Genomic DNA, 24,218 nt, shown 5'->3' with positions numbered 1-24,218 from the left:
CCAGGCTCTGAGCCATCAGCCCAGAGCCCGACGCGGGGCTCGAACTCACGGACCGCAAGATCGTGACCTGGCTGAAGTCGGACGCTTAACTGACTGCGCCACCCAGGCGCCCCTCTAATAGGTTTTAAAAGGCACACTTTAGGGGTGCCTGGCTGGTTCACTCTGTTGGAGCATGTGACTCTTGATCTCAGGGTCATGAATTCAAGCCCCACGTTGGGCATGGAGCCTACTTAAAAAAAATAAATCACTTAAATTAGCCAGAAAAATCCTTTATTTTGCCTTTCTTCTTTCACTGAATTAATAATTGTAGAGTAACTATAAACATTCCTGTTAATTCTTTTTTACCAGGAACTTACAGACTTTTCCTGTTAAGACCTCAGTGTGTGTTTTAGAAAGGCAGAAGAAATACTGCGAAATTTTAAATACCTTAAATCATCCAAAACTAAGGCATACATAATGAAAGAACTCTTAGTACTTACATAGAAAAAGGTTTGTATTTATGTAAAAATGGATTCATTTATCATTTGGCTTTTTTGTCTTAATCATGATGTACTGCAAAATATAATACCACTCTTTAACCCTTTTTAGTTCCTATAGAAACTATATTAAATGTGCTTTGAAAGTAACTTAGTTTTGTATTTGTGTTTTAAGGACGTGTATTTGTAGGCAACATTGTACTATCAGTGTTTGACGCAGTTAAGAATGTCTCTGTCAAGTCGACAAACAGCAATTGTTAACCCTCCACCACCAGAATATATAAATACTAAGAAAAATGGGCGATTGACAAATCAACTGCAGTATCTACAAAAAGTTGTCCTGAAGGCTTTATGGAGGCATAATTTTTCCTGGCCTTTTCAGCAGCCTGTCGATGCTGTGAAACTAAAGTTGCCTGTAAGTGTGTCCTATGATTATGTTAACTATAAAAGAAAAATCCCATAAATCTCTAAAAGAAATAAACTAGTCTTTAATATTATAAAATATCTTTAATAAAGACGATTTATTCCGTACCACTGAAGAATTTCCCAATGAGCATTTTTTTTAAATGACAAAGCTCATTTTTCTAAGCATTAATTCTTATTTTAACAGTTTGTAGTAAATTATAGTTAATGCTTTCTTGTTATAGAATGTGTCACTTTTTTTTTAATGTGTCATTTGACCTTTTGATGCAAGGTTGTCATGAATGTCACCTTCTCCATGAAGTTGCTCTTGACACTTCTTGTCTTAGAAGCATCATACATAAGACTTAGAGGCATCATACATAGAATTCAATTTTAGGTCTTCTGTTAGGAATTTTTAGCCATCTGGTAACAGAACGGTTAAGTAATTTGTTAAGTAGTAAACCATGGCACTGGGATTATACTCTGGGTCTGTCATACTTCCTAAATTCTAGGTTTTTCTTCACGCCTTTCACTTTTTATTTTCCAGGATAGTTCTACTCTTATGTTCTTGTCTTTGTTAGTCTTATTTGTTGTTTATTTTTTTCTCTGAAGAAAAATGCCATGGCAGTCAGCTTTGTTTCTCATCACAAAAGTTTTGTTTTCTAGATTATAGCCTTTTAAAGGTAATCAATTGCTCTTTCTAGTTACACGTATATAGCTTCTTAAATTTCTTTGTGTACCAATAGTTGTAATGAATTTGTTCTTACTACTAACATTTAGAATTTTTTTCATGAAAACCACAGGATTATTACACCATTATAAAAACCCCAATGGATTTAAATACAATTAAGAAGCGCTTAGAACATAAATATTATATGAAGGCTTCAGAGTGTATAGAAGACTTCAACATAATGTTCTCAAATTGCTATTTATACAACAAGGTATGTAAGGTTTATGTTATACTTGATTATTTTTTTGGTCTTACATATAGAGGATGTGAATAAAAAGTGTGCTGATTTCAGTTTTCATACCTTGATTTGGGGTATTTTACATTTTTTTTTTTATTTAAAAAAATTTTTTTTAACGTTTATTTATTTTTGAGACAGAGAGAGACAGAGCATGAACGGGGGAGGGTCAAAGAGAGGGAGACACAGAATCTGAAACAGGCTCCAGGCTCTGAGCTGTCAGCACAGAGCCCGACGCGGGTCTTGAACTCACAGACCGTGAGATCATGACCTGAGCCAAAGCAAGATCATGACCTGAGCCGAAGTTGGACGCTTAACTGACTGAACCACCCAGACGCCCCTGCGGTATTTTACATATTTTTAAGGATAGGGGTGGTTTTTTTGCTGGATTTCATAATTTTCATGTATCGATATTTTTTCACGATCTGTTTGCCATAATTTTGCCAGAATACCTGTAATGGTTTTTATGTTTTCTTTTTTTTTCATTTTTTGAAATGTTTATTTATTTATTTGGAAAGAGAGGGAGCATGTGTGTGAATGGGAGGGGGGCAGAGAGGGAGGGAGAAATTCCCAAGCTGACTCTAACATGGGACTTGTCAGTGCAGAGCCCAACATGGGACTTGATCTCACAGACCATGAGAACATAACCTGAGCCAAAATGCCAATGATAGCTGGTTTCTGTGAATAAAGTATCATTTATGTGTTCTTTACCATACTTCTGCCATTTCAGTTATAAATGATAAACCAATCTAAGTTAAATGTTCATGGTATGGATTCAAACAAATTACGTACATCTAAACTTCATGACATGGCAAGTTAACCTAAAGATACTGTGTTCTATTCCAGTAGTAGTGTTTGCATTTGTGTTGATGCATTCGCTTGTCTGATACTGTACGTGGACATTTTGACCCTAATTTTCACTTTTGCTTTCATCCGTAAAACTGGATTTGTGTATTAAGCTTTTTCTCCATATAGTATTCCTGTTGCCTAGAGTACTGCATCCTTTTTAAGCTGTTCCATATCTAAATATTTTAAAACTTGCATCCCATTTACTCAAAATCACTAGTGATGCTGAAATGTAATAGAAATTTGGTTCCCAAACTATCAGTGCCACCTTAAATTTAAGACTCTTAACAAGAACCATATGATCCTCTCAATAGATGCAGAGAAAACATTTGACAAAATACAGCATCCTTTCTTGATAAAAACCATCAAGAAAGTAGGGATAGAAGGAGTATACCTCAAGATCATAAAAGCCATATATGAATGACCCAATGCTAATATCATCCTCAATGGGAAAAAACTAAAAGCTTTCCCCTAAGGTCAGGAACAAGACAGGGATGTCCACTCTCACCACTGTTATTCAACATAGTATTGGAAGTCTTAGTCTCTGCAATCAGAAAACACAAATAAAAGGCATCCAAGTCAGCCAGGAGGAGGCCAAACTTTCACTCTTCGCAGATGACATGATACTCTATATGGAAAACCCCAAAGATTCCACCAAAAACCTGCTAGAACTGATCCATGAATTCAGCAAAGTCGCAGGATATAAAATCAACGCACAGAAATCAGTTGCATTCGTATACACCAACAATGAAGCGATAGAAAGAGAAATCAAGGAATCGATCCCATTTAGAGTTGCACCAAAACCCATAAAATACTAGGAATAAATCCAACCAAAGAGATGAAAAATCTATACACTGAAAACTATAGAAAGCTTATGAAAGAAATTGAAGAAGTCACAAAAAAATGGAAAAAGATTCCATGCTCCTGGATAGGAAGAACAAATATTGTTAAAATGTCAATACTACCCAAAGCAATCTACATATTCAGTGCAATCCCTATCAAACCAGCATTTTTCACAGAGCTAGAACAAATAATCCTAAAATTTTTATGGAACCAGAAAAGACCCCAAATAGCCAAAGCGATCTTGAAAAAGAAAACCAAAGCAGGAGGCATCACAATCCCAGACTCCAGACTTCAAGCTATACTACAAAGCTGTAATCATCAAGACAGTATGGTACTGGCACAAGAACAGACACTCATCAATTGAACAGAATAGAGAACCCAGAATTGGACCCACAAATGTATGGCCAACTAATCTTTGACAAAGCAGGAAAGAATATCCAGTGGAATAAAGACAGCCTCTTTAGCAAATGGTGCTGGGATAATTAGACGGCAACATGAAGAAGAATGAAACTAGACCACTTTCTTACACCATTCACAAAAATAAACTCAAAATGGATGAAAGACCTCAATGTAAGACAGGAAGCCATCAAAATCCTCAAGGAGAAAGCAGACAAAAACCTCTTTGATCTTGGCCACAGCAACTTCTTACTCAACACATCTCTGGAGGCAAGGGAAACAAAAGCAAACATGAACTACTGGGACCTCATCAAAATAAAAAGCTTCTGCACAGCAAAGGAAACAGTCAGCAAAACTAAAAGGCAACTGACAGAATGGGAGAAGATATTTGCAAATGACATATCATATAAAGGGTTAGTATCCAAAATCTATAAAGAACTTAACAAACTCAACACCCAAGAAACAAATAATGCAGTGAAGAAATGGGCAAAAGACATGAATAGACACTTCTTCAAGGAAGACATCCAGATGGCCAACCAACACATGAAAAAATGCTCAACATCACTCATCATCAGGGAAATACAAATCAAAACCACAATGAGACACCACCCCTTACCCCTGCCAGAATGGCTAGCATTAACAACTGAGGCAACAACAGATGTTGGCGAGGACACGGAGAAAGAGGATCTCTTTTGCATTGGTGGCAGTGCAAGCTGGTGCAGCCACTCTGGAAAACAGTATGGAGGCTCCTCAAAAAACTAAAAATAGAACTACCCTACGACCCAGCAATTGCACTACTAGGCATTTATCCATGGGATACAGGTATGCTGTTTCGAAGGGACACATGCATCCCATGTTTATAGCAGTACTATCAACAATAGCCAGGGGCGCCTGGGTGGCGCAGTCGGTTAAGCGTCCGACTTCAGCCAGGTCACGATCTCGCGGTCCGTGAGTTCGAGCCCCGCGTCGGGCTCTGTGCTGACGGCTCAGAGCCTGGAGCCTGTTTCCAATTCTGTGTCTCCCTCTCTCTCTGCCCCTCCCCCGTTCATGCTCTGTCTCTCTCTGTCCCAAAAATAAATAAACGTTGAAAAAAAAAAAAAACAATAGCCAAAGTATGGTAAGAGCCCAAATGTCCATCGGTGGATGAATGGATAAAGAAGATGTGGCATGCATATATATATATATATGTATATATAGTATATGTTAACTAATTTGGATGTAAATTTTAAAAAATTAAAAATAAAATCAAAAATAAATAAAATAATAAAAATAAAATAAAAAATTTAAGACTCTTAGTCAATATGAATTTTTTTAAAAAATCAGAACTAATGGTATTCTGAAAGTGCCATTGGAAACTTCATTTTAATTTAACAATGTCAAGTGTATTTTTACATTTAACATATTAAAATGAAGTTCAGTAATTTTCCTGACATACTTAACTCGAAGTCAGTGTTCTCTGCTTTAGGCTTTTTATCAGTAGTGAGTAAAGCAAGTGGAAGACTTCCAAGCAGGTAGTTAAGATTAAAAAACTGAAAGAAAAAAAAAGGGGCGGCTGGATGGCTCAGTCATTTTAAGTGACCAACTCTTGATTTTGGCTCAGGTGAGGCTCAGGTCACCCTGGGATTCTGCTGAGGGTGGAGCCTATTTGGGAGTCTTTCTCTCCCTGCCTCTTTGTCCCTCCCAGCTTGCGCCCATGCACACATGCTCTCAGAATAAAAGATTTAAAAAAAGATTTAAAAACTAAATTAGCTCTGCAGTGTCATTTTATCACTTACAGTTAATTGAAAACAATCACATCAAGTCAAGTCATATACTTTGCACAGCCATGAATATATTTTAACTTATTTGTGAGGTAGAAATTTTAATTTCTAAAACCTTTCTGTATTAGTAGGATTGGTTGGATTGTAATCCTCTATTACTCATAAAGGCTACCTGGGTTATTTTTAGAAGTTACATGTTACATTCTAACGTGACTTGTTAGAATTTAAAATATGAGCCACTGCACTATTTTGTAAACTTAATTTAGAAGCAATAAATACTGTTTAGTAAATACTAAGAGTACTGTGTCACTGTCTTCTCTAAGGTAGCCTGAATTGTTGACCATGTTGTAATCTTATATATTTTCTAGCCTGGAGATGACATTGTTCTTATGGCACAAGCTCTAGAGAAGTTGTTTAGGCAGAAATTATCTCAGATGCCACAAGAAGAACAAATTATAGGTGGTAAGGAAAGAATAAAGAAAGGTAAGACAGAAAAGTTTTATGTTTTCTTTCTTTCTCTGTGTTTTATATTATATGAATGTGTACATGTGCATGTATAAATATAATGACTAGAACTAAATAAATCCCTCAAAGGAGATAGGCAATCCGAAGTCCTTCTATATCCTATTTATTGGTATGAGGTGTCCATTTAAACAGTAAGGCAAACTTTGAAAACAAGGATGGCTATCATAAAAGATTAGAGAGGATTGTCTCGATTATGGCCTTGAATTCTGAGATTTCCTATAGCACAGTGCCATTCACATAGTAAGCACCCCATAAATTTATTAGTATTTTTAGTGGATCTTGTATCTGTGCTATACTAATAAGAGGGCAAAAATTTTCAATGTTCCTTGTACCAAAGATCCCATAGCTAAGAAAGAAATGTTACTGTTGTGTCTGAGGATTCTCCTATCTTTTAATTCAAAACATACAAACAAACAAACTTTAGAGGGAAATATTTTACAGCTAATAATCATAATATTTAAGTATGGAGTTACAAAACTAATCTTAGGTATTCAGTTGGATTTATGGTAGAGGTTAACCAAAGTTGTCATAGATGAAATGTTGGTTTATTTTTAGATCACTGCAGGTGTACATTTTGGCTAAGTTTCTTAATCACCATTCCATGTTAGTTTCTTCATGTATAATATCAGGAAAATATTTAGCTTTTGTGTTTGTAAAGTATATAGTTAAGTGGCTGGGATATAGGAGACTTATACCACTATAAGATTGTTTTAATTGATAATAATGTGTGCTTTTTTCCTTGTTGTTGATAGATCTTTAAGATGGGTCATGACTTAAAGCTTTACCCAATCCTGTGAGATACTCACTGTTTATTAAAGTTATTATTTGATTCTCACCTTTGGAAAAGGTTGTTCTTAAGTCTGACAGTAAATGGCCTAGGGTTCTGCAAGAGTATATCAGTATGCCATTTAAATTGTTAAAGTGATAATTATTGCTGACTTAAATTATCAAGCATGGTAAAAATTATTTATCTTTAGAATGCTTCCCTTAAAAAATATTTAATACTTTCTTGGTGGTTAAGTTGTAGCTACTTGTTTCAGATGCTCAGATTATTGCTAAAAGCATAAGATTCCGTCAGACAAAAGTTCTTTGACTTTGTTTTTCTGTCATTAATGTATTTGGATGTTTGTCACTTAAAATGCACATATTGTGATGGTTACAAAGATGTATAACCAACCTAACTCTCAGCTTCAATTTACATTTTAGTTAGAAATAAAACTTAAAAAAAAAATAAGACATGCATTATAATAGATGTCAGATGAAATTACACATAGTATGTGCTATAGTCCAAAAGAGTAAGAAATTCACACTGGCAAAGCTGGGGAAGGCTTTAGGGGTGATAGAAGCTGAGTTTGGTCTTGAAGGATTGGTAGAATTTCCAAATAACTTTTTTTAGGAGTTTTATACTGCCAGAGTCATGTCATTTTTATGCACAGTGGTAGGGAAATTGTCATATGACAGCCAAATAATGTAGTTATGTGTTGATACATTATGGCAAAGAAGAAATTTAAATTTAGTACATTAAACTGAATTGATAGATGAAATACTTGAGTAACTTTTAGGTGCCACCACACTGGTCAGCATTCTTGAGATATATCAAACAAAACAAAAACTTTTGCCATCTTGGAGTTTACATCGTAGTAGGAAAAGAGAGGCAAACAAACATGATGGGTTCAGAGTGGGCCTCATTAAGAAGTTAAGATTTGAACAAAGAAGAACATTCCAGGCAGGGGGATCAGCTAGAGCAAAGGTCTATAAAAGGATCCTTTCCCTCTCTGTCACTTTGGGCCATTGCCTTCATGAGCTGGATCAGTCTTCATGTGACAATATTTAATATTTTTCTATTCTCATTTTACTTGATCTTAATCAGTATTTGCTTTAGAAGGCTACTGTCTCTTTCTTGAAATGCCTTTTTATTCTTTGTGCACACTCTAGTTGTGTGAGCTTCCCATTCTGTAGTCCTCTTGGCATTATCATTCTTTTCTAAATACTGAAAACAAACTATTTTTTTTTGAGAGGGAGAGAGCAGGGGAGGGGCAGAGAGAGAAGGAGAAAGAGAATCCCAAGCAGGCTTTGCACTCTTAGTGCATGGGGCTCGACATGGAGCTCAAACTCACGAACCATGAGATCATGTCCTGAGCTGAAATCAAGAGTCAGACACTTAACTGACTGAACCACCCTGGTGCCCCTATTCTTTTCTATTCGATTTCTAAAGTATTGGGGTTTTCTTTTCAGGGCTTGATATTAGGTATCCTTTTTCTAAATTCCATATGTATGCTATTAATCCTCAAATCTATATCTCTAACACAGTCCTCCCGGAGAAACCAATTATTATCTTCAAGTTACTGGACATTTCCACTTGGATGTCTTATACACATCTCTCATTTACCTTGCTTATAGTTAAACACTGAACTTCTTAGGTTATTCTGTATAACAGAAAATGGTACTAATAAACAGTTACTCAAGCCAGAATAGAAGTTGTTCTTGATTCCTTCCTTCTTTGATTCTTTCTCCCCTTCTGTTCATTAGTAATCATTTGAATTCAATCCTAAGATTGTTTTTGCAATAATACTAACTTGGGCTACAATCTTCTTAGCCCCTGTGATCTCGATTGTTCTGTGATCTCTACACAATAGCAAAAGTAGTCTTTTATTTTTATTTATTTTTAAGTTTATTTATTTTGAGAGAGAGAGCATGAGCAGGGGAGGAGTAGAGAGGAGGGGAGAGAGAATCATAAACAGGCTCCACCATCAACACAGAGTCTGATGTGGGGCTTGAACCCATGAGCCACGAGATCATGACCTGAGCTGAAACCAAGAGTCAGACGCTTGACTGATTGAGCCACCCAGGTGCCCTGCAAAGGCAGTCTTTTAAAAATAAACTATACATCAAAAAATAAAAATACATCATTAACCTGCTTAAAACCTCCTCTATAGCTTCTCATATTAAAATGAAGTCTGAATTCCTACCGTGGCCTTTTGGGATTAAATCTTTGCCCATTTCTCTATTCTCATCCTGAACTACTTTCATCTCACTCATTGAAGTTTTCCCTACTGGTTGTCTTGGAATACAGTTTTACTGCCACCCCATTCTCTGGCTGGCTACTTCTTTCCAGTAACATCTGAATTGATACCTCTTCAAAGAGACTTCTTTGGCTATATTCTTTATAGTAGGTCTCTGTCTTTTGTCAGTACTCCCATTTATTTCCTTTCTAGTGCTTAGCATCAATTGTAATCAATTTGATTACTTTTTTTTTTCTATTTCTTATACTAGACAATATGGTCAACAAGGACAGAAACTGTCTATCTTGTTCATTATTGTGCCCGAGCACCTAGAATGGTGGCCTGATACATAATAAGCATACAATAAATATCCATTGAGTCCTCTTATGTCCCAAGTACTGTATTAGGCACAAGGGATATTGTAGAGATCAAAACAAAGTTCCTTTCCCCTCACAGAGCTTTTTGTTTTTGTTGAGGAAATTGGTAACATTAAGTAAATGTAAGTATTTCTCATTATACTTATCTGTTTAGCTCCTGGGTTCAAAGAGCCACAGTTGGAGTATCAAAAGATAGGAGGTTATCTCAGTCTCTTTGGTTCCTAAGTTTTAGTTAGTGAGTAATGAGAAATAAGAGATTGAGGAATACCAGCCCTGTCTTAAAATATATTCAAAAATATTTGGTTCCTGAGTTTGTTAAGAATTTGGAGGGTCAGGGATATCTATATATTCTATGTCAAATGTGATAAGGGCAAAGAAAAAAATAAGAATAAGAGAACAAGAAAGTGGTGGGAGTGGAAGGAGAAAGTTGTTCTATATATAGGGTGGCTTGAGAAGGTAACATTTCAGCAAAGGCATGAAGGGAATGTTGGAGTGAGCTGATGAGGCTATCTCCTTACAGGCAGAGCAAATTGTCTGCTTATGCTTACCAAATTTGAGGACAGTAGGCCAGTAGGCTAAGTGAAATTAGTGAAGGGGTGGAGTGATAGGAAGTGCGGTTGGAAGGAGGGCAGAGGTGGGGACGTGGGGGAGGAGCATAGGTAGAGAGATGACACAGGTCCTTACAAGGCATTGTAGGGACTTTGGCTTTTATTTGAAAAGAAAAGATTAGAAGTCATTGGGCATTGAGCAGAAGTGTCATGATCTGATTTGAATTTAAAATATCACTTCGAGGGTTATTTTGAGAACAGACTACGGGATGTAAAAGCAGAAGAAGGAAGGGCTCATAGGATACTACTGTAGAAATCCAGTTAAGAATTGATGCCTGGGACAAGGGTGATTACCACTTGTAATTGTAATCAGATTCTGGATAAGAAGATAGAGCCAAAAGAGTTTGCTGATGGATGGGGATATTGGGTTTGAACGACCGTGGAGTCAAAGACGACTCCAAGGTTTATGGCCTGAGTGATTAGAAGAATGGAGTTACCGTAGCAGCCCTCTTGGTGTAGTGGGCAGCACATTAGTCTCATAGTCTGAAGAATGGAGTTACCTGGATACAAGGATGGACTTTTGAAATAATAGATTTCAGAACGATGTGATCCAAATGTCTTAAGTGTTGGTGTTCTCTGGGAGCATACAAGGCAGAAGACCATACACAGTGGTTCCTTCAGCAGAGTCATCTGAAGGATATATTGATAAGAAGATTATGTTCATATCTATTGTTTTGTGTTAACCAATGATGGACTCTGTCATAGTTTTAAGGTTCTTGGATATTTATGCAGAGCATTCTGGAGACCTCACATAGTATTATGTAGTTTGTCTCCAGGATGTCTAAAATTTACTGAAGCTACTCACAGAGCTCTATTAGTGTAAATTTAAGCCAGGCACCTTTCTGAATAAAATTGATAAGTCTTCCATTAATATCAGGTTTGAAGTCTCTAATATTATATCTAAATTGGTCTAACAAATGTTAGCAAGTACCTGTGGGAGGGTTTCAAAGGAGAATGGGAGTTTCCTGTGTTTATATTGCTAAAAAGCTGAACTAAGTGAATTAAAATAGAATACTAATAGAAAAATAGTTTTATATTTTACTCATATTTACTCTGGTTCACACTTTACTAGGGATTCAACATAATGTAGCAGTTCCTTCTGGTAAAGAAAAACAATCCCCAAAAGCACTGGACAAAGTATTTAAGCAGCAAGTGATTCCCTCTGTATTTCCTAAGACATCTATTTCTCCTTCAAACATGTCACAAGGTACTCTATTCAACACTACCTCACAAACAGTGGCCCAAGTAAGTTTACTATGACTTAAAAATGTTTCAGTGTAAGGGATTTTTGTAATGACTAAACCTTTTTTTAAGTTGATCTGAAAATTGGTCTTCAGTATACCACAGTCAATCTTTGTGTACATTTTTTAACAGATCTAGAATGTGAACCAAATTTTAGAGATTTTTAGGTAGAATTTGAACTGGCTTATATATTTTTATATTAGTATCAGTTGCCCAACTACCTATTTTGTGTGTGTTATGTAACTTCTTTTGAATCATAACTTGATGGGTTGATAATTTAAAATTGTATACCGTAGCTAATTTCAGGTATTCAGAACTTGTTTTTGCATAACAGTGACTTTTATTGCTTCCCATCTCTCATTGATCTCAAAGGTTTGCATAAGACCATTCTTTGGGATGTAGGAAGAAAATATTTGAGCTATTAATTTACCTGTAGAAAAGAAATTAACTTTTACTAATATTTAATATATAGACGACATGGTACTGATAATTTTTTCCTTTTTTTTGTTTTTTTTTTGTTTTTTTTTTTAACTGTAGGAGTAACCATCAAAAAAAGTTTGAAAACTGTTGCTGTGAATGTCAGTTTAATTACAGTTGTTGTTATTGAATTGTTTCAGGTTACAAGGGGTGTGAAGAGGAAAGCAGATACCACGACTCCTACAACTTCAGTAGTTAAATCTTCCCCAACACTTGCAGAAAAAAAATCAGTGAAAATGCCACCTATGAAAGAAAATGTGCTGAAGACTGTTTTGCCGGATTCTCAGCAACTATGTAAAGTCATAAAGAGTGTTGAAGTGACCGAACAATTAAGGCACTGTAGTGAGATTCTTAAAGAAATGCTTGCAAAGAAACACTTGTCCTATGCATGGCCCTTTTATAATCCTGTTGATGTTAACGCTTTGGGGCTCCATAACTACTATGATATTGTGAAAAATCCAATGGATCTTGGAACTATTAAGGTAAATGTTTGCTTAATAGGAAGAACTTCTTTTCTTAATTATAAAAGTATTGTCGTAAATTTTTTTTTTCAAGTTAGTTAACATAGAGTGTAGTCTTGGCTTCAGGAGTAGAACCCAGTGATTCATCTCTTACATATGATATCCAGCGCTCATCCTGAAAAAGTGCCCTCCTTAATGTCCATCACCCATTTAACCCACCACCCCACTCCAGCAGTTTGTTCTGTATTTGTAAGTCTCTTATAATTTGAATCCCTCAGTGTTTTTATCTTATTTTTCCTTCCCTTCCCTTATGTCTGTTGTTTCTCATATTCCACATATGAGTGAAATCGTGATATCTTTCTCTGACTTAATTTCGCTTAGCATAATACCCTCCAGTGCTATCCACATTGTTGCAAATGGCAAGATTTCATTCTTTTTCATCACCGAGTAGTATTCCAGTGTGTGTGTGTGTGTGTGTGTGTGTGTGTGTGTAGAGAGAGAGAGAGACAGACCATATCTTCTTAATCCATCAGTTGATGGAATTTTGGGCTTTCTCCATAATTTGGGTATTGTTGATAGTGCTGCTATAAACATTGTGGGTGCATCTGCCCCTTTGAATCAGCATTTTTGTATCTTTTAGATGAATTCCTAGTAGTGCTATTGCTGGGTCATAGGGTAGTTCTATATTTAATTTTTTGAGGAACCTCCACAGTTTTCCAGAGTGGCTGCCCCAGTTTGTATTCCCACCAACAGTGCAAAAGGGTTCCCCTTTGTCCACATCCTCACCAATATCTGTTGTGTCCTGAGTTGTCAATTTTAACCATTCTGACTGGTGTGTGGGGCTATCGATGAGGTTCAGCATCTTTTCATGTGTCTATTAGCCATCTGGTTATCTTCTTTGGAAAAGTGTCTATTCATATCTTCTGCCCATTTCTTCACTGGATTATTTGTTTTTTGGCTGTTGAGTTTGGCAAGTTCTTTGTACAATTTGGATACTAACCCTTTATCTGATATGTCATTTGCAAATATCTTCTCCCATTCCATCAGTAGCCTTTTAGTTTTGTTGACTTTCCTTTGCTGTGCACAAGCCTTTTATCTTTATGAGGTCCCAATAGTTCATTTTTGCTTTTATTTTCCTTGCCTCTGGAGACATATCAAGCAAGAAGTTGCTGTGGGCTAGGTCAGAGAGGTTGCTGCCTGTTTTCTCCTATATGATTTTGATGGTTTCCTGTCTCACATTTAGATCTTTCATCCATTTTGAATTTACTTTTGTGTATGGTGTAAGAAAGTGGTCCAGTTTCATTCTTCTTCATGTTGCTGTCTAATTATCCCAGCACCATTTGCTAAAGAGACTGTCTTCTTTCCACTGGATACTCTTTCCTGCTTTGTCGAAGATTAGTTGGCCATATATTTGTGGGTTCATTTCTGGGTTCTCTATTCCATTGTTCTGTGTGTCTGTTTTTGTGCTGATACCATACTGTCTTGATGATTCTAGCTTTGTAATACAGGTTAAAGTGTGGGATTGTGATGCCTCCCGATTTGGTTTTCTTTTTCAACATTACTTTGGCTATTTGGGATCTTTTGTGGTTCCATACAAATTTTAGGATTGTTTGCTCTAGCTCTGTGAAGAATGTTGGTGTTATTTTGATAGGGATTGCACTGAGTGTGTAGATTGCTTTGGGTAGTATAGACCTTTTAACAATATTTGTTCTTTCTACATCACTGTCTTCCCACATTTTTCTTTATAAACAAAATGTTTAGGTGTATTTGAACACATAATGAAGTTATTATAATTTAAGCCCTGTAAGTTTGCTTGAGAAGTATCAGAAATATTCCTAAAATATTTTATAACCCTGGCACTTGATAGAACAATTCTCCTAAAAGCTGCTTCTTGATCTTTTCATTTTCTGTTCTCATATGGGCACACGGGTTGAGAAGTCTTACACCATTTACTTCTATTCTGAGAGGTAAGTTTTAAAACCTACTAATGGCACTTTGAGAATAATTGAGACTTTGTTTTCACATGTGAACCAAATACTAGTCTCTTTGAAAGTCAGAGGAATTGTTTTGGATGTGCCTTGTAAGTACCGTCTTTAATTTTTTTTTTTTTATGTTTATTCTTGAGACAGAGAGAGAGCGTGAACAGGGGAGGGGCAGAGAGAGAGGGAAACACAGAATCTGAAACAGGCTCCAGGCTCTGAGCTGTCAGCACAGAGCCCGACTTGGGGCTCAAACCCATGAACTGTGAGATCATGACCTAAGCTGAAGTCGGACGCCCAACTGAGCCACCCAGGCACCCCAGTACCATTTTTAAATATACACAAAAGCTAGGTTTGTATGGAGTTGACATATCTGAACTCCTCCTCTGACTTCTTGGTTTTATTTTAGCTAATGTTATCCAATCCCCAGTAACTTTGGTCTTATTGGAGGGAAGGAGCAACTTTATACATGTGAGAAAAGTAAGTGTGTGTGTGTGTGTGTTTTGTTTTTTAAATGCAACATACGAGTGAAATGATATGGTATTTGTCTCTCTGTCTTATTTTGCTTAGCATAATACCTTGTAGGTCCATCCATGTTGTTAAAGATGGCAAGATCTCATCCTTTTTTATGGCTGTGTGTGATATATGTGTGTGTATGTGAGTGTGTGACTGTCTGTGTGACATATTCTTTATCCATTCATCTGTTGATAAACACTGAGGTTGCATCCATACCTTGACTATGTAAATAATAGTGCAATAAACAGAGATGCATATATATTTTTTGATTTAGTGTTTTTGTTTCTTTATATGAATTATTTATATATCTCGGATATTAACCCCTTATCAGATGAATCATTTGCAAGTATCTTCTCCCATTCAGTTGGTTGCATTTTTGTTTTGTTGATGATATCCTTCATTGTGTAAAAGGCTTTTCATCTGATGTACTTTATTTTTGCTTTTGTTTCCCTTGCCTGAGGACACACCCAAAAAAATGTTGCTAAGGGCCATGTCCAAGAGATTACTGCCTATGTTTTCTTCTAGGAGTTTTATGGTTTTATTTAGGTCTTTAATCCGTTTTTGAATTTTTGTGTGGTGTACAAAAGTGGTTCAGTTTTCATTCTTCTGCATGTAGTGGTCCAGTTACCTCAGTACCATTTGAAGAGAGTCTATTCCCTACTGTATATTCTTGACTCCTTTGTCATAGGTTGACTATTATTTCTGGGCTCTCTCTATCCTGCTCCACTGATTTATGGGTCTATTTTTGTGTCAATACCACACTATTTTGATTATTATAGCTTGGTAGTATATTTTGAAATCTGGGATTGTGATTCCTCTAGCTTTGTTCTTTTTTTTTTTTTTTACATTTATTTTTGAGAGAGAAATAGTGACAGTGTGAGTGGGGAGGGGCAGAGAGAAAGGGAGAGAGAGAATCCCAAGCAGGCTTTGCACTGTCAGCACAGAGCCCAATGCAGGGTTCAAACCCACAAAATCGTGAGATCATGACTTGAGCTGAAACCAAGAGTCTGACACTTAACCAACTGAGCCACCCAGTCTTCCCTGTCCTCTTTCTTAAGATTGCCTTGGCTATTCAAGGTCTTTGTGGTTTAGGATTGTTTGTTCTAGTTCTGTGAAAATTATGATTAGCATTTTCATCAGGATTGTATTGAATCTGTGGATTTCTTTGGATGATATGGATATTTTAACAATATTAATTCTTCGAATTTCTGAGCATGGTTTATCTTTTCATTTGTGAAAAGACATTTCTTTCATCAGTGTCTTATAATTTTCAAAGTAAAGGTCTTTCACTCTCTTGGTGAAATTTATTTTTAGGGAATTTGTTTTTGTTTTTGCTTTTTGATGCAGTTATAAATAGGGTTGTTTTTCTTAATTTTTCTTTCTGCTACTTCAGTATTAGCATATAGAGGCAGTATGTTTCTGTATATTAATTTTGTATCCTGCAACTTTACTGAATTCACTTATTCTTAAAGTTCTTTGGTGGAGTTTTTAGGGTTTTCTGTATATAGTATCATGTCATATACAAATAGTGAGTTTTACTTTTTCTGTACCACTTTGAGTGCCTTTTACTTTTTCTTGTCTAGTTACTGTGGTTAGGATTTTCAGTACTATATTGAGTAAAAGTGGTGAGAATGGACATTCTTGTCTTCGTGGTCTTAAATGGAAAGCTTTAAGTTTTTCACATTGAGTATGGTGTTAACTGGGTTTTTCATATATGGTCTTTATTATGTTGAGGTATGTTCTCTTTAAGCCCACTTTGTTGAGAGTTTTATCATGAAAAGATGTTGAAGTTTGTCAATTTTTTTCTGCATTTATTGAGATGGCCATATGGTTTTTATCCTTCATTTTGTTCACATGTTGTATAAGATTATTGAATCATCCTTGCATTCCTGGAGTAAATCCCATTTGCTCATGGTGAATGAATTTTGCTAATCTTTCGTTAAGGATTTTTGCATCTATATGCATCAGGGATATTGACCTGTAATTTTTGTTTGTTTTTGTTTTTGTCTTTCATTTATTTCAGCTTTGATCTTTATTATTTCCTTCCTTTTACCAATTCTGTTCAATTTTTTACGTCTTTTCATTTTTAGGAGAATTTTAGTAACCTTTCATTTAGATGTTCAGGGTTCATTTAAGGAATTTATCTTTTCACCACTTTCCTAGGATCAAACTTGTCTATCCAAGATTACCTGGAAATGCACTGTTTTCCTGCTTTTGTGATTTTGTTTCTGTTTTTTGTTTTTGTTTTTACTTGGAATGTCCTCCTTCCTTATCTCTGCTTGTCAAAATTCATTGGATATTTTCAAAGTCAAAAAATACCAAAACAAATATAGCAGAATTTTTACATATGTCAAATTTGGAGGGTGGGTATCTGTTTCTGGTATTGTCTATGTTCTTCTGTTATTTGAACTATTTCGTAATGTAGGTGCTCAAATAATTTTTGAACTATGTTGTTTGTGAATCCTGTAATTTTTCCTTAATTTAGGGAAAAATGGACAACCAAGAATATAAAGATGCATATGAATTTGCGGCAGATGTTAGATTAATGTTCATGAATTGCTACAAGTACAATTCTCCAGACCATGAAGTAGTGACAATGGCAAGAACACTCCAGGTAAGTTGATAGGTGTGCTCTGAAAGTGAATTTCTTCTTTTTTTTTTTTTAATTTTTTTTTAACATGAAATTTATTGTCAAATTGGTTTCCATACAACACACAGTGCTCATCCCAACAGGTGCCCTCCTCAGTACCCATCACCCACTGTCCCCTCCCTCCCACCCCTATCAACTCTCAGTTTGTTCTCAGTTTTTAAGTCTCTTATGATTTGGCTCCCTCCCTCTCTAACCTTTATTTATTCCTTCCCCTCCCCCATGGTCTTCTGTTAAGTTTCTCAGGATCCACATAAGAGTGAGAACATATGAAAACATATGGTATCTGTCTTTCTCTGTATGACTTATTTCACTTAGCATAACACTCTCCAGTTCCATCCACGTTGCTAGAAAAGGCCATATTTCATTCTTTCTCATCGCCATGTAGTATTCCATTGTGTATATAAATCACAATTTCTTTATCCATTAATCAGTTGATGGACATTTAGGCTCTTTCCATAATTTAGCTATTATTGAAAGTGCTGGTATAAACATTGGGATACAAGTGCCCCTATGCATCAGCACTCCTGTATCCCTTGGGTAAATTCCTAGCAGTGCTATTGCTGGGTTATAGCGTAGATCCATTTTTAATTTTTTGAGGAACCTCCGCACTTTTTGCCAGAGTGGCTGTACCAGTTTGCATTCCCACCAACAGTGCAAGAGGGTTCCCGTTTCTCTACATCCTCACCAGTATCTATAGTCTCCTGGTTTGTTCATTTTGGCCACTCTGACTGGCGTGAGGTGGTATCTCAGTGTGGTTTTGATTTGTATTTCCCTGATGAGGAGCGACATTGAGCGTCTTTTTTTGTCCAGAGCATCCAGGAGCGACTGGATTATTTGTTTTTCGGGTGTTGAGTTTGGGGAATTCTTTATAGATTTTGTATACTAGCCCTTTGTACAATATGACATTTGCAAATACCTTTTCCCATTCCGTTGGTTGCCTTTTAGTTTGTTGATTATTTCCTTTGCAGTGCAGAAGCTTTTTATCTTCATGAGGTCCCAATAGTTCATTTTTGCTTTTAATTCCCTTGCCTTTGGGGATGTGTCAAGTAAATAATTGCTGCAGCTGAGGTCAGAGAGGTTTTGTCCTGCTTTCTCCTCTAGGGTTTTGATGGTTTCCTGTCTCACATTCAGGTCCTTCATCCATTTTGAGTTTATTTTTGTGAATGGTGTAAGAAAGTGGTCTAGTTTCATTCTTCTGCATGTTGCTGTCCAGTTCTCCCTGCACCATTTGTTAGAGACTGTCTTTTTTCCATTGGATATTCTTTCCTGCTTTGTCAAAGATTAATTGGCCATACTTTTGTGGGTCTAATTCTGGAGTCTCTATTCTATTCCATTGGTCTATGTGTCTGTTTTTATGCCAATACCATGCTGTCTTGATGATTACAGCTTTGTAGTAGAGGCTAAAGTCTGGGATTGTGGTGCCTCCCGCTTTGGTCTTCTTCAATATTACTTTGTTTATTCGTGGTCTTTTGTGGTTCCATACAAATTTTAGGATTGCTTGTTGTAGCTTCAAGAAGAATGCTGGTGCAATTTTGATTGGGATTGCATTGAATGTGTAGATAGTTTTGTGTAGTATTGACATTTTAACAATATTTATTCTTCCAATCAATGAGCACAGAATGTTTTTCCATTTCTATATACCGTCTTCAGTTTCCTTCATAAGCTTTCTAAAATTTTCGGCATACAGATCTTTTACATCTTTGGTTAGGTTTATTCCTAGGTATTTTATGATTCTTGGTGCAATTGTGAATGGGATCAGTTTCTTTGTCTTTCTTTTGCTTCATTATTAGTGTATAAGAATGCAACTGATTTCTGTACATTGATTTTGTATCCTGTGACTTTGCTGAGTTCAGGTATGTTCTAGCAGACTTTTGGTGGAGTCTGTTGGGTTTTCCACGTATAATATCACATCACCTGCAAAATGTGAAAGCTTGACTTCACTTTTGCCAATTTGGTGCCTTTGATTTCCTTTTGTTGTCTGATTGCTGATGCTAGAACTTCCAACACTATGTTAAACAACAGCGGTGAGAGTGGACATCCCTGTCGTGTTCCTGATCTCAGGGGGGAAGCTCTCAGTTTTTCCCCATTGAGGATGATATTAGCTGTGGGCTTTTCATAAATGGCTTTTATGATGTTTAAGTATTTTCCTTCTATCCCAGCTGTCTTGAGGGTTTTTATTAAGAAAGGATGCTGAATTTTGTCAAATGCTTTTTCTGCATCGATTGACAGGATCATATGGTTTTCTTTTCTTTAATTAATGTGATGTATCACATTGATTGATTTGTGAATGTTGAACCAGCCCTGCGCCCAGGAATGAATCCCACTTGATCATGGTGAATAATTCTTTTTATATGCTGTTGAATTCAATTTGCTAGTGTCTTGTTGAGAATTTTTGCATCCATATTCATCAGGGATATTGGCCTGTAGCTCTCTTTTTTTGCTGGGTCTCTGTCTGGTTTGGGAATCAAAGTAATGCTGGCTTCATAGAATGAGTCTGGAAGTTTTCCTTCCCTTTTTATTTTTTGGAACAGCTTGAGAAGGATAAGTATTACTCTGCTTTAAATGTCTGGTAGAATTCCCCAGGGAAGCCATCTGGTCTTGGACTCTTATTTGTTGGGAGGTTTTTGATAACTGATTCAGTTTCTTCGCTGGTTATGGGTCTGTTCAAATTTTCTATTCCTGTTTCAGATTTGGAAGTGTGTGGGCACTTACAGATTTGTCCATTTCCTCCAGGATGTCCAGTTTGTTGGCATATAATTTTTCATAGTATTCCTTGATAATTGCTTGTATTTCTGAGGGATTGGTTGTAATAATTCCATTTTCATTCATGATTTTTTTTAAAGGTTTTTTTTTTGTTTGTTTTTAATTTTTTTTTTCAACGTTTATTTATTTTTGGGACAGAGAGAGACAGAGCATGAACGGGGGAGGGGCAGAGAGAGAGGGAGACACAGAATCGGAAACAGGCTCCAGGCTCTGAGCCATCAGCCCAGAGCCCGACGCGGGGCTCGAACTCCCGGACCGTGAGATCGTGACCTGGCTGAAGTCGGACGCTTAACCGACTGCGCCACCCAGGCGCCCCTATTCATGATTTTATCTATTTGGGTCCTTTCCCTTTTCTTTTTGAGAAGCCTGGCTAGAGGTTTATCGATTTTGTTTATTTTTTCAAAAACCAATTCTTGATTTCATTGATCTGCTGTACTGTTTTTTTTTTAGATTCTATATTGTTTATTTCTGCTCTGATCTTTATTATTTCTCTTCTTCTGCTGGGTTTGGGGTGTCTTTGCTGTTCTGCTTCTAGTTCCTTTAGGTGTGCTGTTAGATTTTGCATTTGGGATTTTTCTTGTTTCTTGAGATTGGCCTGGATTCCAATGTATTTTCCTTTCAGGACTGCCTTCGCTGCATCCCATAGCGTTTGGATTGTTGTATTTTCATTTTCATTTGTTTCCATATATTGTTAAGTTTCTTTTCTAATTGCCTGGTTGACCCATTCATTCTTTAGTAGGGTGTTCTTTAACCTCCATGCTTTTGGAGGTTTTCCAGACTTTTTCCTGTGGTTGATTTCAAGTTTCATAGCATTGTGGTCTGAAAGTGTGCATGGTATGATCTCAGTTCTTTTATACTTATGAAGGGCTGTTTTGTGACCCAGTATGTGATCTATCTTGGAGAATGTTCCATGTGCACTCGAGAAGAAAGCATATTCTGTTGCTTTGGGATGCAGAGTTCTAATACATCTGTCAAGTCCATCTGATCCAATGTATCATTCAGGGTCCTTGTTTCTTTATTGATTCTGTGTCTAGATGATCTATCCATTGTTGCAAGTGGAGTATTAAAGTCCCCTGGAGTTACCACATTCTCATCAATAAGGTAGCTTATGTTTGTGATTGTTTTATATATTTGGGGGCTCCCATAATCGGCTCGTAGACATTTATATTTGTTAGCTCTTCCTGATGGATAGACCCTGTGATTATTATATAATGCCCTTCTTCATCTCTTGTTACAGCCTTTAATTTAAAGTCTAGTTTGCCTGATATACGTATGGCTACTCCAGCTTTCTTTTGACTTCCAGTAGCATGATAGATAGTTCTCCATCCCCTCACTTTCAATCTGAAGGTGTTCTCAGGTCTAAAATGAGTCTCTTGTAGACAGCAAATAGATGGGTCTTGTTTTTTTATTCATTCTGATACCCTATGTCTTGGTTGGAGCATTTAGTCCATTTACATTCAGTGTTATTTTGAAAGATATGGGTTTAGAGTCATTGTGATGTCTGTCGGTTTCATGCTTATAGCGATGTCTCTGGTACTTTGTGGTCCTTGCAACATTTCACTCACGGAATCCCCCTTACGATCTCTTGTAGGGCTGGTTTAGTGGTGATGAATTCCTTCCGTTTTTGTTTGTTTGGGAAGACCTTTATCTCTCCTTCTATTCTGAATGACAGACTTGCTGGATAAAGGATTCTTGGCTGCACATTTTTTCTGTTTATCATATTGAAGATTTCCTGCCATTCCTTTCTGGCCTGCCAAATTTCAGTAGATAGGTCTGCCACTAGGCTTATGGGTCTCCCTTTATAAGTTAGAGCCTGTTTATCCCTAGCTGTTTTCAGAATTCCCTCTTTATCCTTGTATTTTGCTAGTTTCACTATGATATGTCTTGCAGAAGATCGATTCAAGTTACGTCTAAAAGGAGTTCTCCGTGCCTCTTGGATTTCGATTCCTGTTTCCTTCCCCAAATCAGGGAAGTTATCAGCTATGATTTGTTCAAGTACACCTTCAGCCCCTTTCTCTCTCTCTTCTGGAATTCCTGTGATACGGATATTGTTCCGTTTGATTGCATCACTTAGTTCTGTAATTCTCCCCTCATACTCCTGGATTTTTTTAATCTTTTTCTCAGCTTCCTCTTTTTCCATAATTTTATCGTCTAATTCACATATTCTCTCTTCTGCTTCTTCAATCCATGACATGGCCACCTCCATTTTATTTTGTACCTCATTTATAGCATTTTTTAGCTCCTCATGACTATTTCTTAGTCCCTTGATCTCTGTAGCAATAGATTCTCTGCTATCCTCTATGCTTTTTTCAAGCCTAGTGATTAATGTTATGACTATTAGTCTAAATTCTTGTTCCATTACATTGCCTAAATCATTTTTTATCAGTTTGTTAGCTGTCACTACTTCCTGTAGTTTCTTTTGAGGCGAGTTCTTCTGTTTCATCATTTTGGGTAGTTCCTGGGGTGGTGCCAAACTGCAGGGCACTTCCCCTGTGTTGTCTGGAGTAACTTGTGTTGGTGGGCAGGGCCATAGTCAGACCCGATGTCTGTCCCCAGCCCACCGCTGGGGCCACAGTCAGACTGGTGTGTATCCTATCTTCCCCTCTCCCAGGGGCAGGACTCACTGTGGAGTGGTCTGGCCCCTGTCTGGGCTGCTTGCAACACTGCCAGGCACAGTTGTGGTGCTCCTTTGATGGGATCTGGCGTATTAGCCAGGGTGGATCCGCAAGGTGCACAGGGGCAGGAGTGGCAGGCTCGGCTTACTTTGCTGTAGGTGGTCCCCTGCAGGAGAGGCCCTGCAGCACTGGGAGGGAGGCAGACTCGTCGGAGGGATGGATCCGCAGAAGCACAGCATTGGGTGTTTGCGGTGCAAGCAAGTTCTGTGACGGGATCTGCTTCCCTTTGGGATTTTGGCTGGGGGATGGGCGAGGGAGATGGCGCTGGTGAGCACCTTTGTTCCCTGCCAAGCTGAGCTCTGTTCTCCGGAGCTCAACAACTCTCCCTCCCGTTGTCCTCTAGCCCTCCCGCTCTCGGAGCAAAGCTGTTGACTTATAACATTCCAGATGTTAAGTCCTGCTGGCTGTCAGAACACACTCCGTCTGGCCTCTCTGCTTTGCAAGCCAGACTCAGGGGCTCTGCCTTGCCGGGTGGGCCGGCTGCCCCTTCACCGCCCCGGCTCCCTCCCGCCAGTCCGTGTAGCGCGCACCGCCTCTCCGCCCTTCCTAACCTCTTCCGTGGGCCTCTCGTCTACGCTTGGCTCCGGAGAGTCCGTTCTGCTAGTCTTCTGGCAGTTTTCTGGGTTATTTAGGCAGATGTGGGTGGAATCTAAGTGGTCAGCAGGACAAGGTGAGCCCAGCGTCCTCCTACGCTGCCATCTTCCATGTTCCTGAAAGTGAGTTTCTTCTGAACAGTTTGGAAATTTTTGAACCATAACTTAAAAGACAAAGAACACCCTACTTCCCAAAATAAAGCACAATTTATTAAAGTGTAGAGATTGTTTGTTTGTTTTTGAGGTATAGCATACATTAGTACATCTTTTTATGAGGCTGCTGTGCACATAGAAAATATTGGAGAAATATTAGCGAAGAGGGGATAGTAGATAACTGAGATAGGATTGACTGGAGCCCATGTCTCCCTGAAGGGAAAGCTCGAGGACTGTTGAGGCTGACCCAGTGGGAGGTAGTGGAATGATGGATCAAAACATGGGGCAGGAGATCCTTGAAAGAACATTCTCTACACAATTTGAGAGGTCTGTCTTAGAAGAGACCTAGAAGAGAAGAGAAAAGTTGCTAAGGTTAGCAAGCAAGGAAGCACGAGTCTTATATTTCTTCTTTGGTAAATTAACATTGTGTAAGTTTGAGGTATACAACATAATGACTTGATGTATATATTATATAATGATTACCACAAGGAAAAATAGAATTATCAAAA

The 24,218-nt window shown here is 37.4% G+C and overlaps 1 protein-coding gene across 1 annotated transcript in view; it reads left to right on the top strand.

The window, feature by feature from the left end:
• Positions 1-699: 699 nt before the first annotated feature.
• Positions 700-24,218, top strand: part of BRDT (bromodomain testis associated) — a 67,665-nt gene continuing 44,146 nt past the window's right edge. The window contains exons 1-6 of the mRNA XM_047084891.1: positions 700-891; positions 1,682-1,819; positions 6,057-6,171; positions 11,273-11,445; positions 12,060-12,401; positions 17,361-17,489. Coding sequence (XP_046940847.1) covers positions 703-891; positions 1,682-1,819; positions 6,057-6,171; positions 11,273-11,445; positions 12,060-12,401; positions 17,361-17,489 — 1,086 coding nt within the window. The 5' untranslated portion in view covers positions 700-702. The remainder of the gene's footprint in view (positions 892-1,681; positions 1,820-6,056; positions 6,172-11,272; positions 11,446-12,059; positions 12,402-17,360; positions 17,490-24,218) is intronic.

Source organism: Lynx rufus, unplaced genomic scaffold (genome assembly GCF_022079265.1).
Source record: "Lynx rufus isolate CCGP_SWC_20201006 ecotype Redwood Valley unplaced genomic scaffold, mLynRuf1.p SCAF_2, whole genome shotgun sequence".
Lineage (NCBI taxonomy): Eukaryota > Metazoa > Chordata > Mammalia > Carnivora > Felidae > Lynx > Lynx rufus.
The sequence above is the reverse complement of the archived record's forward strand: the minus strand, read 5'-3'. Positions and strand labels throughout refer to the sequence as shown.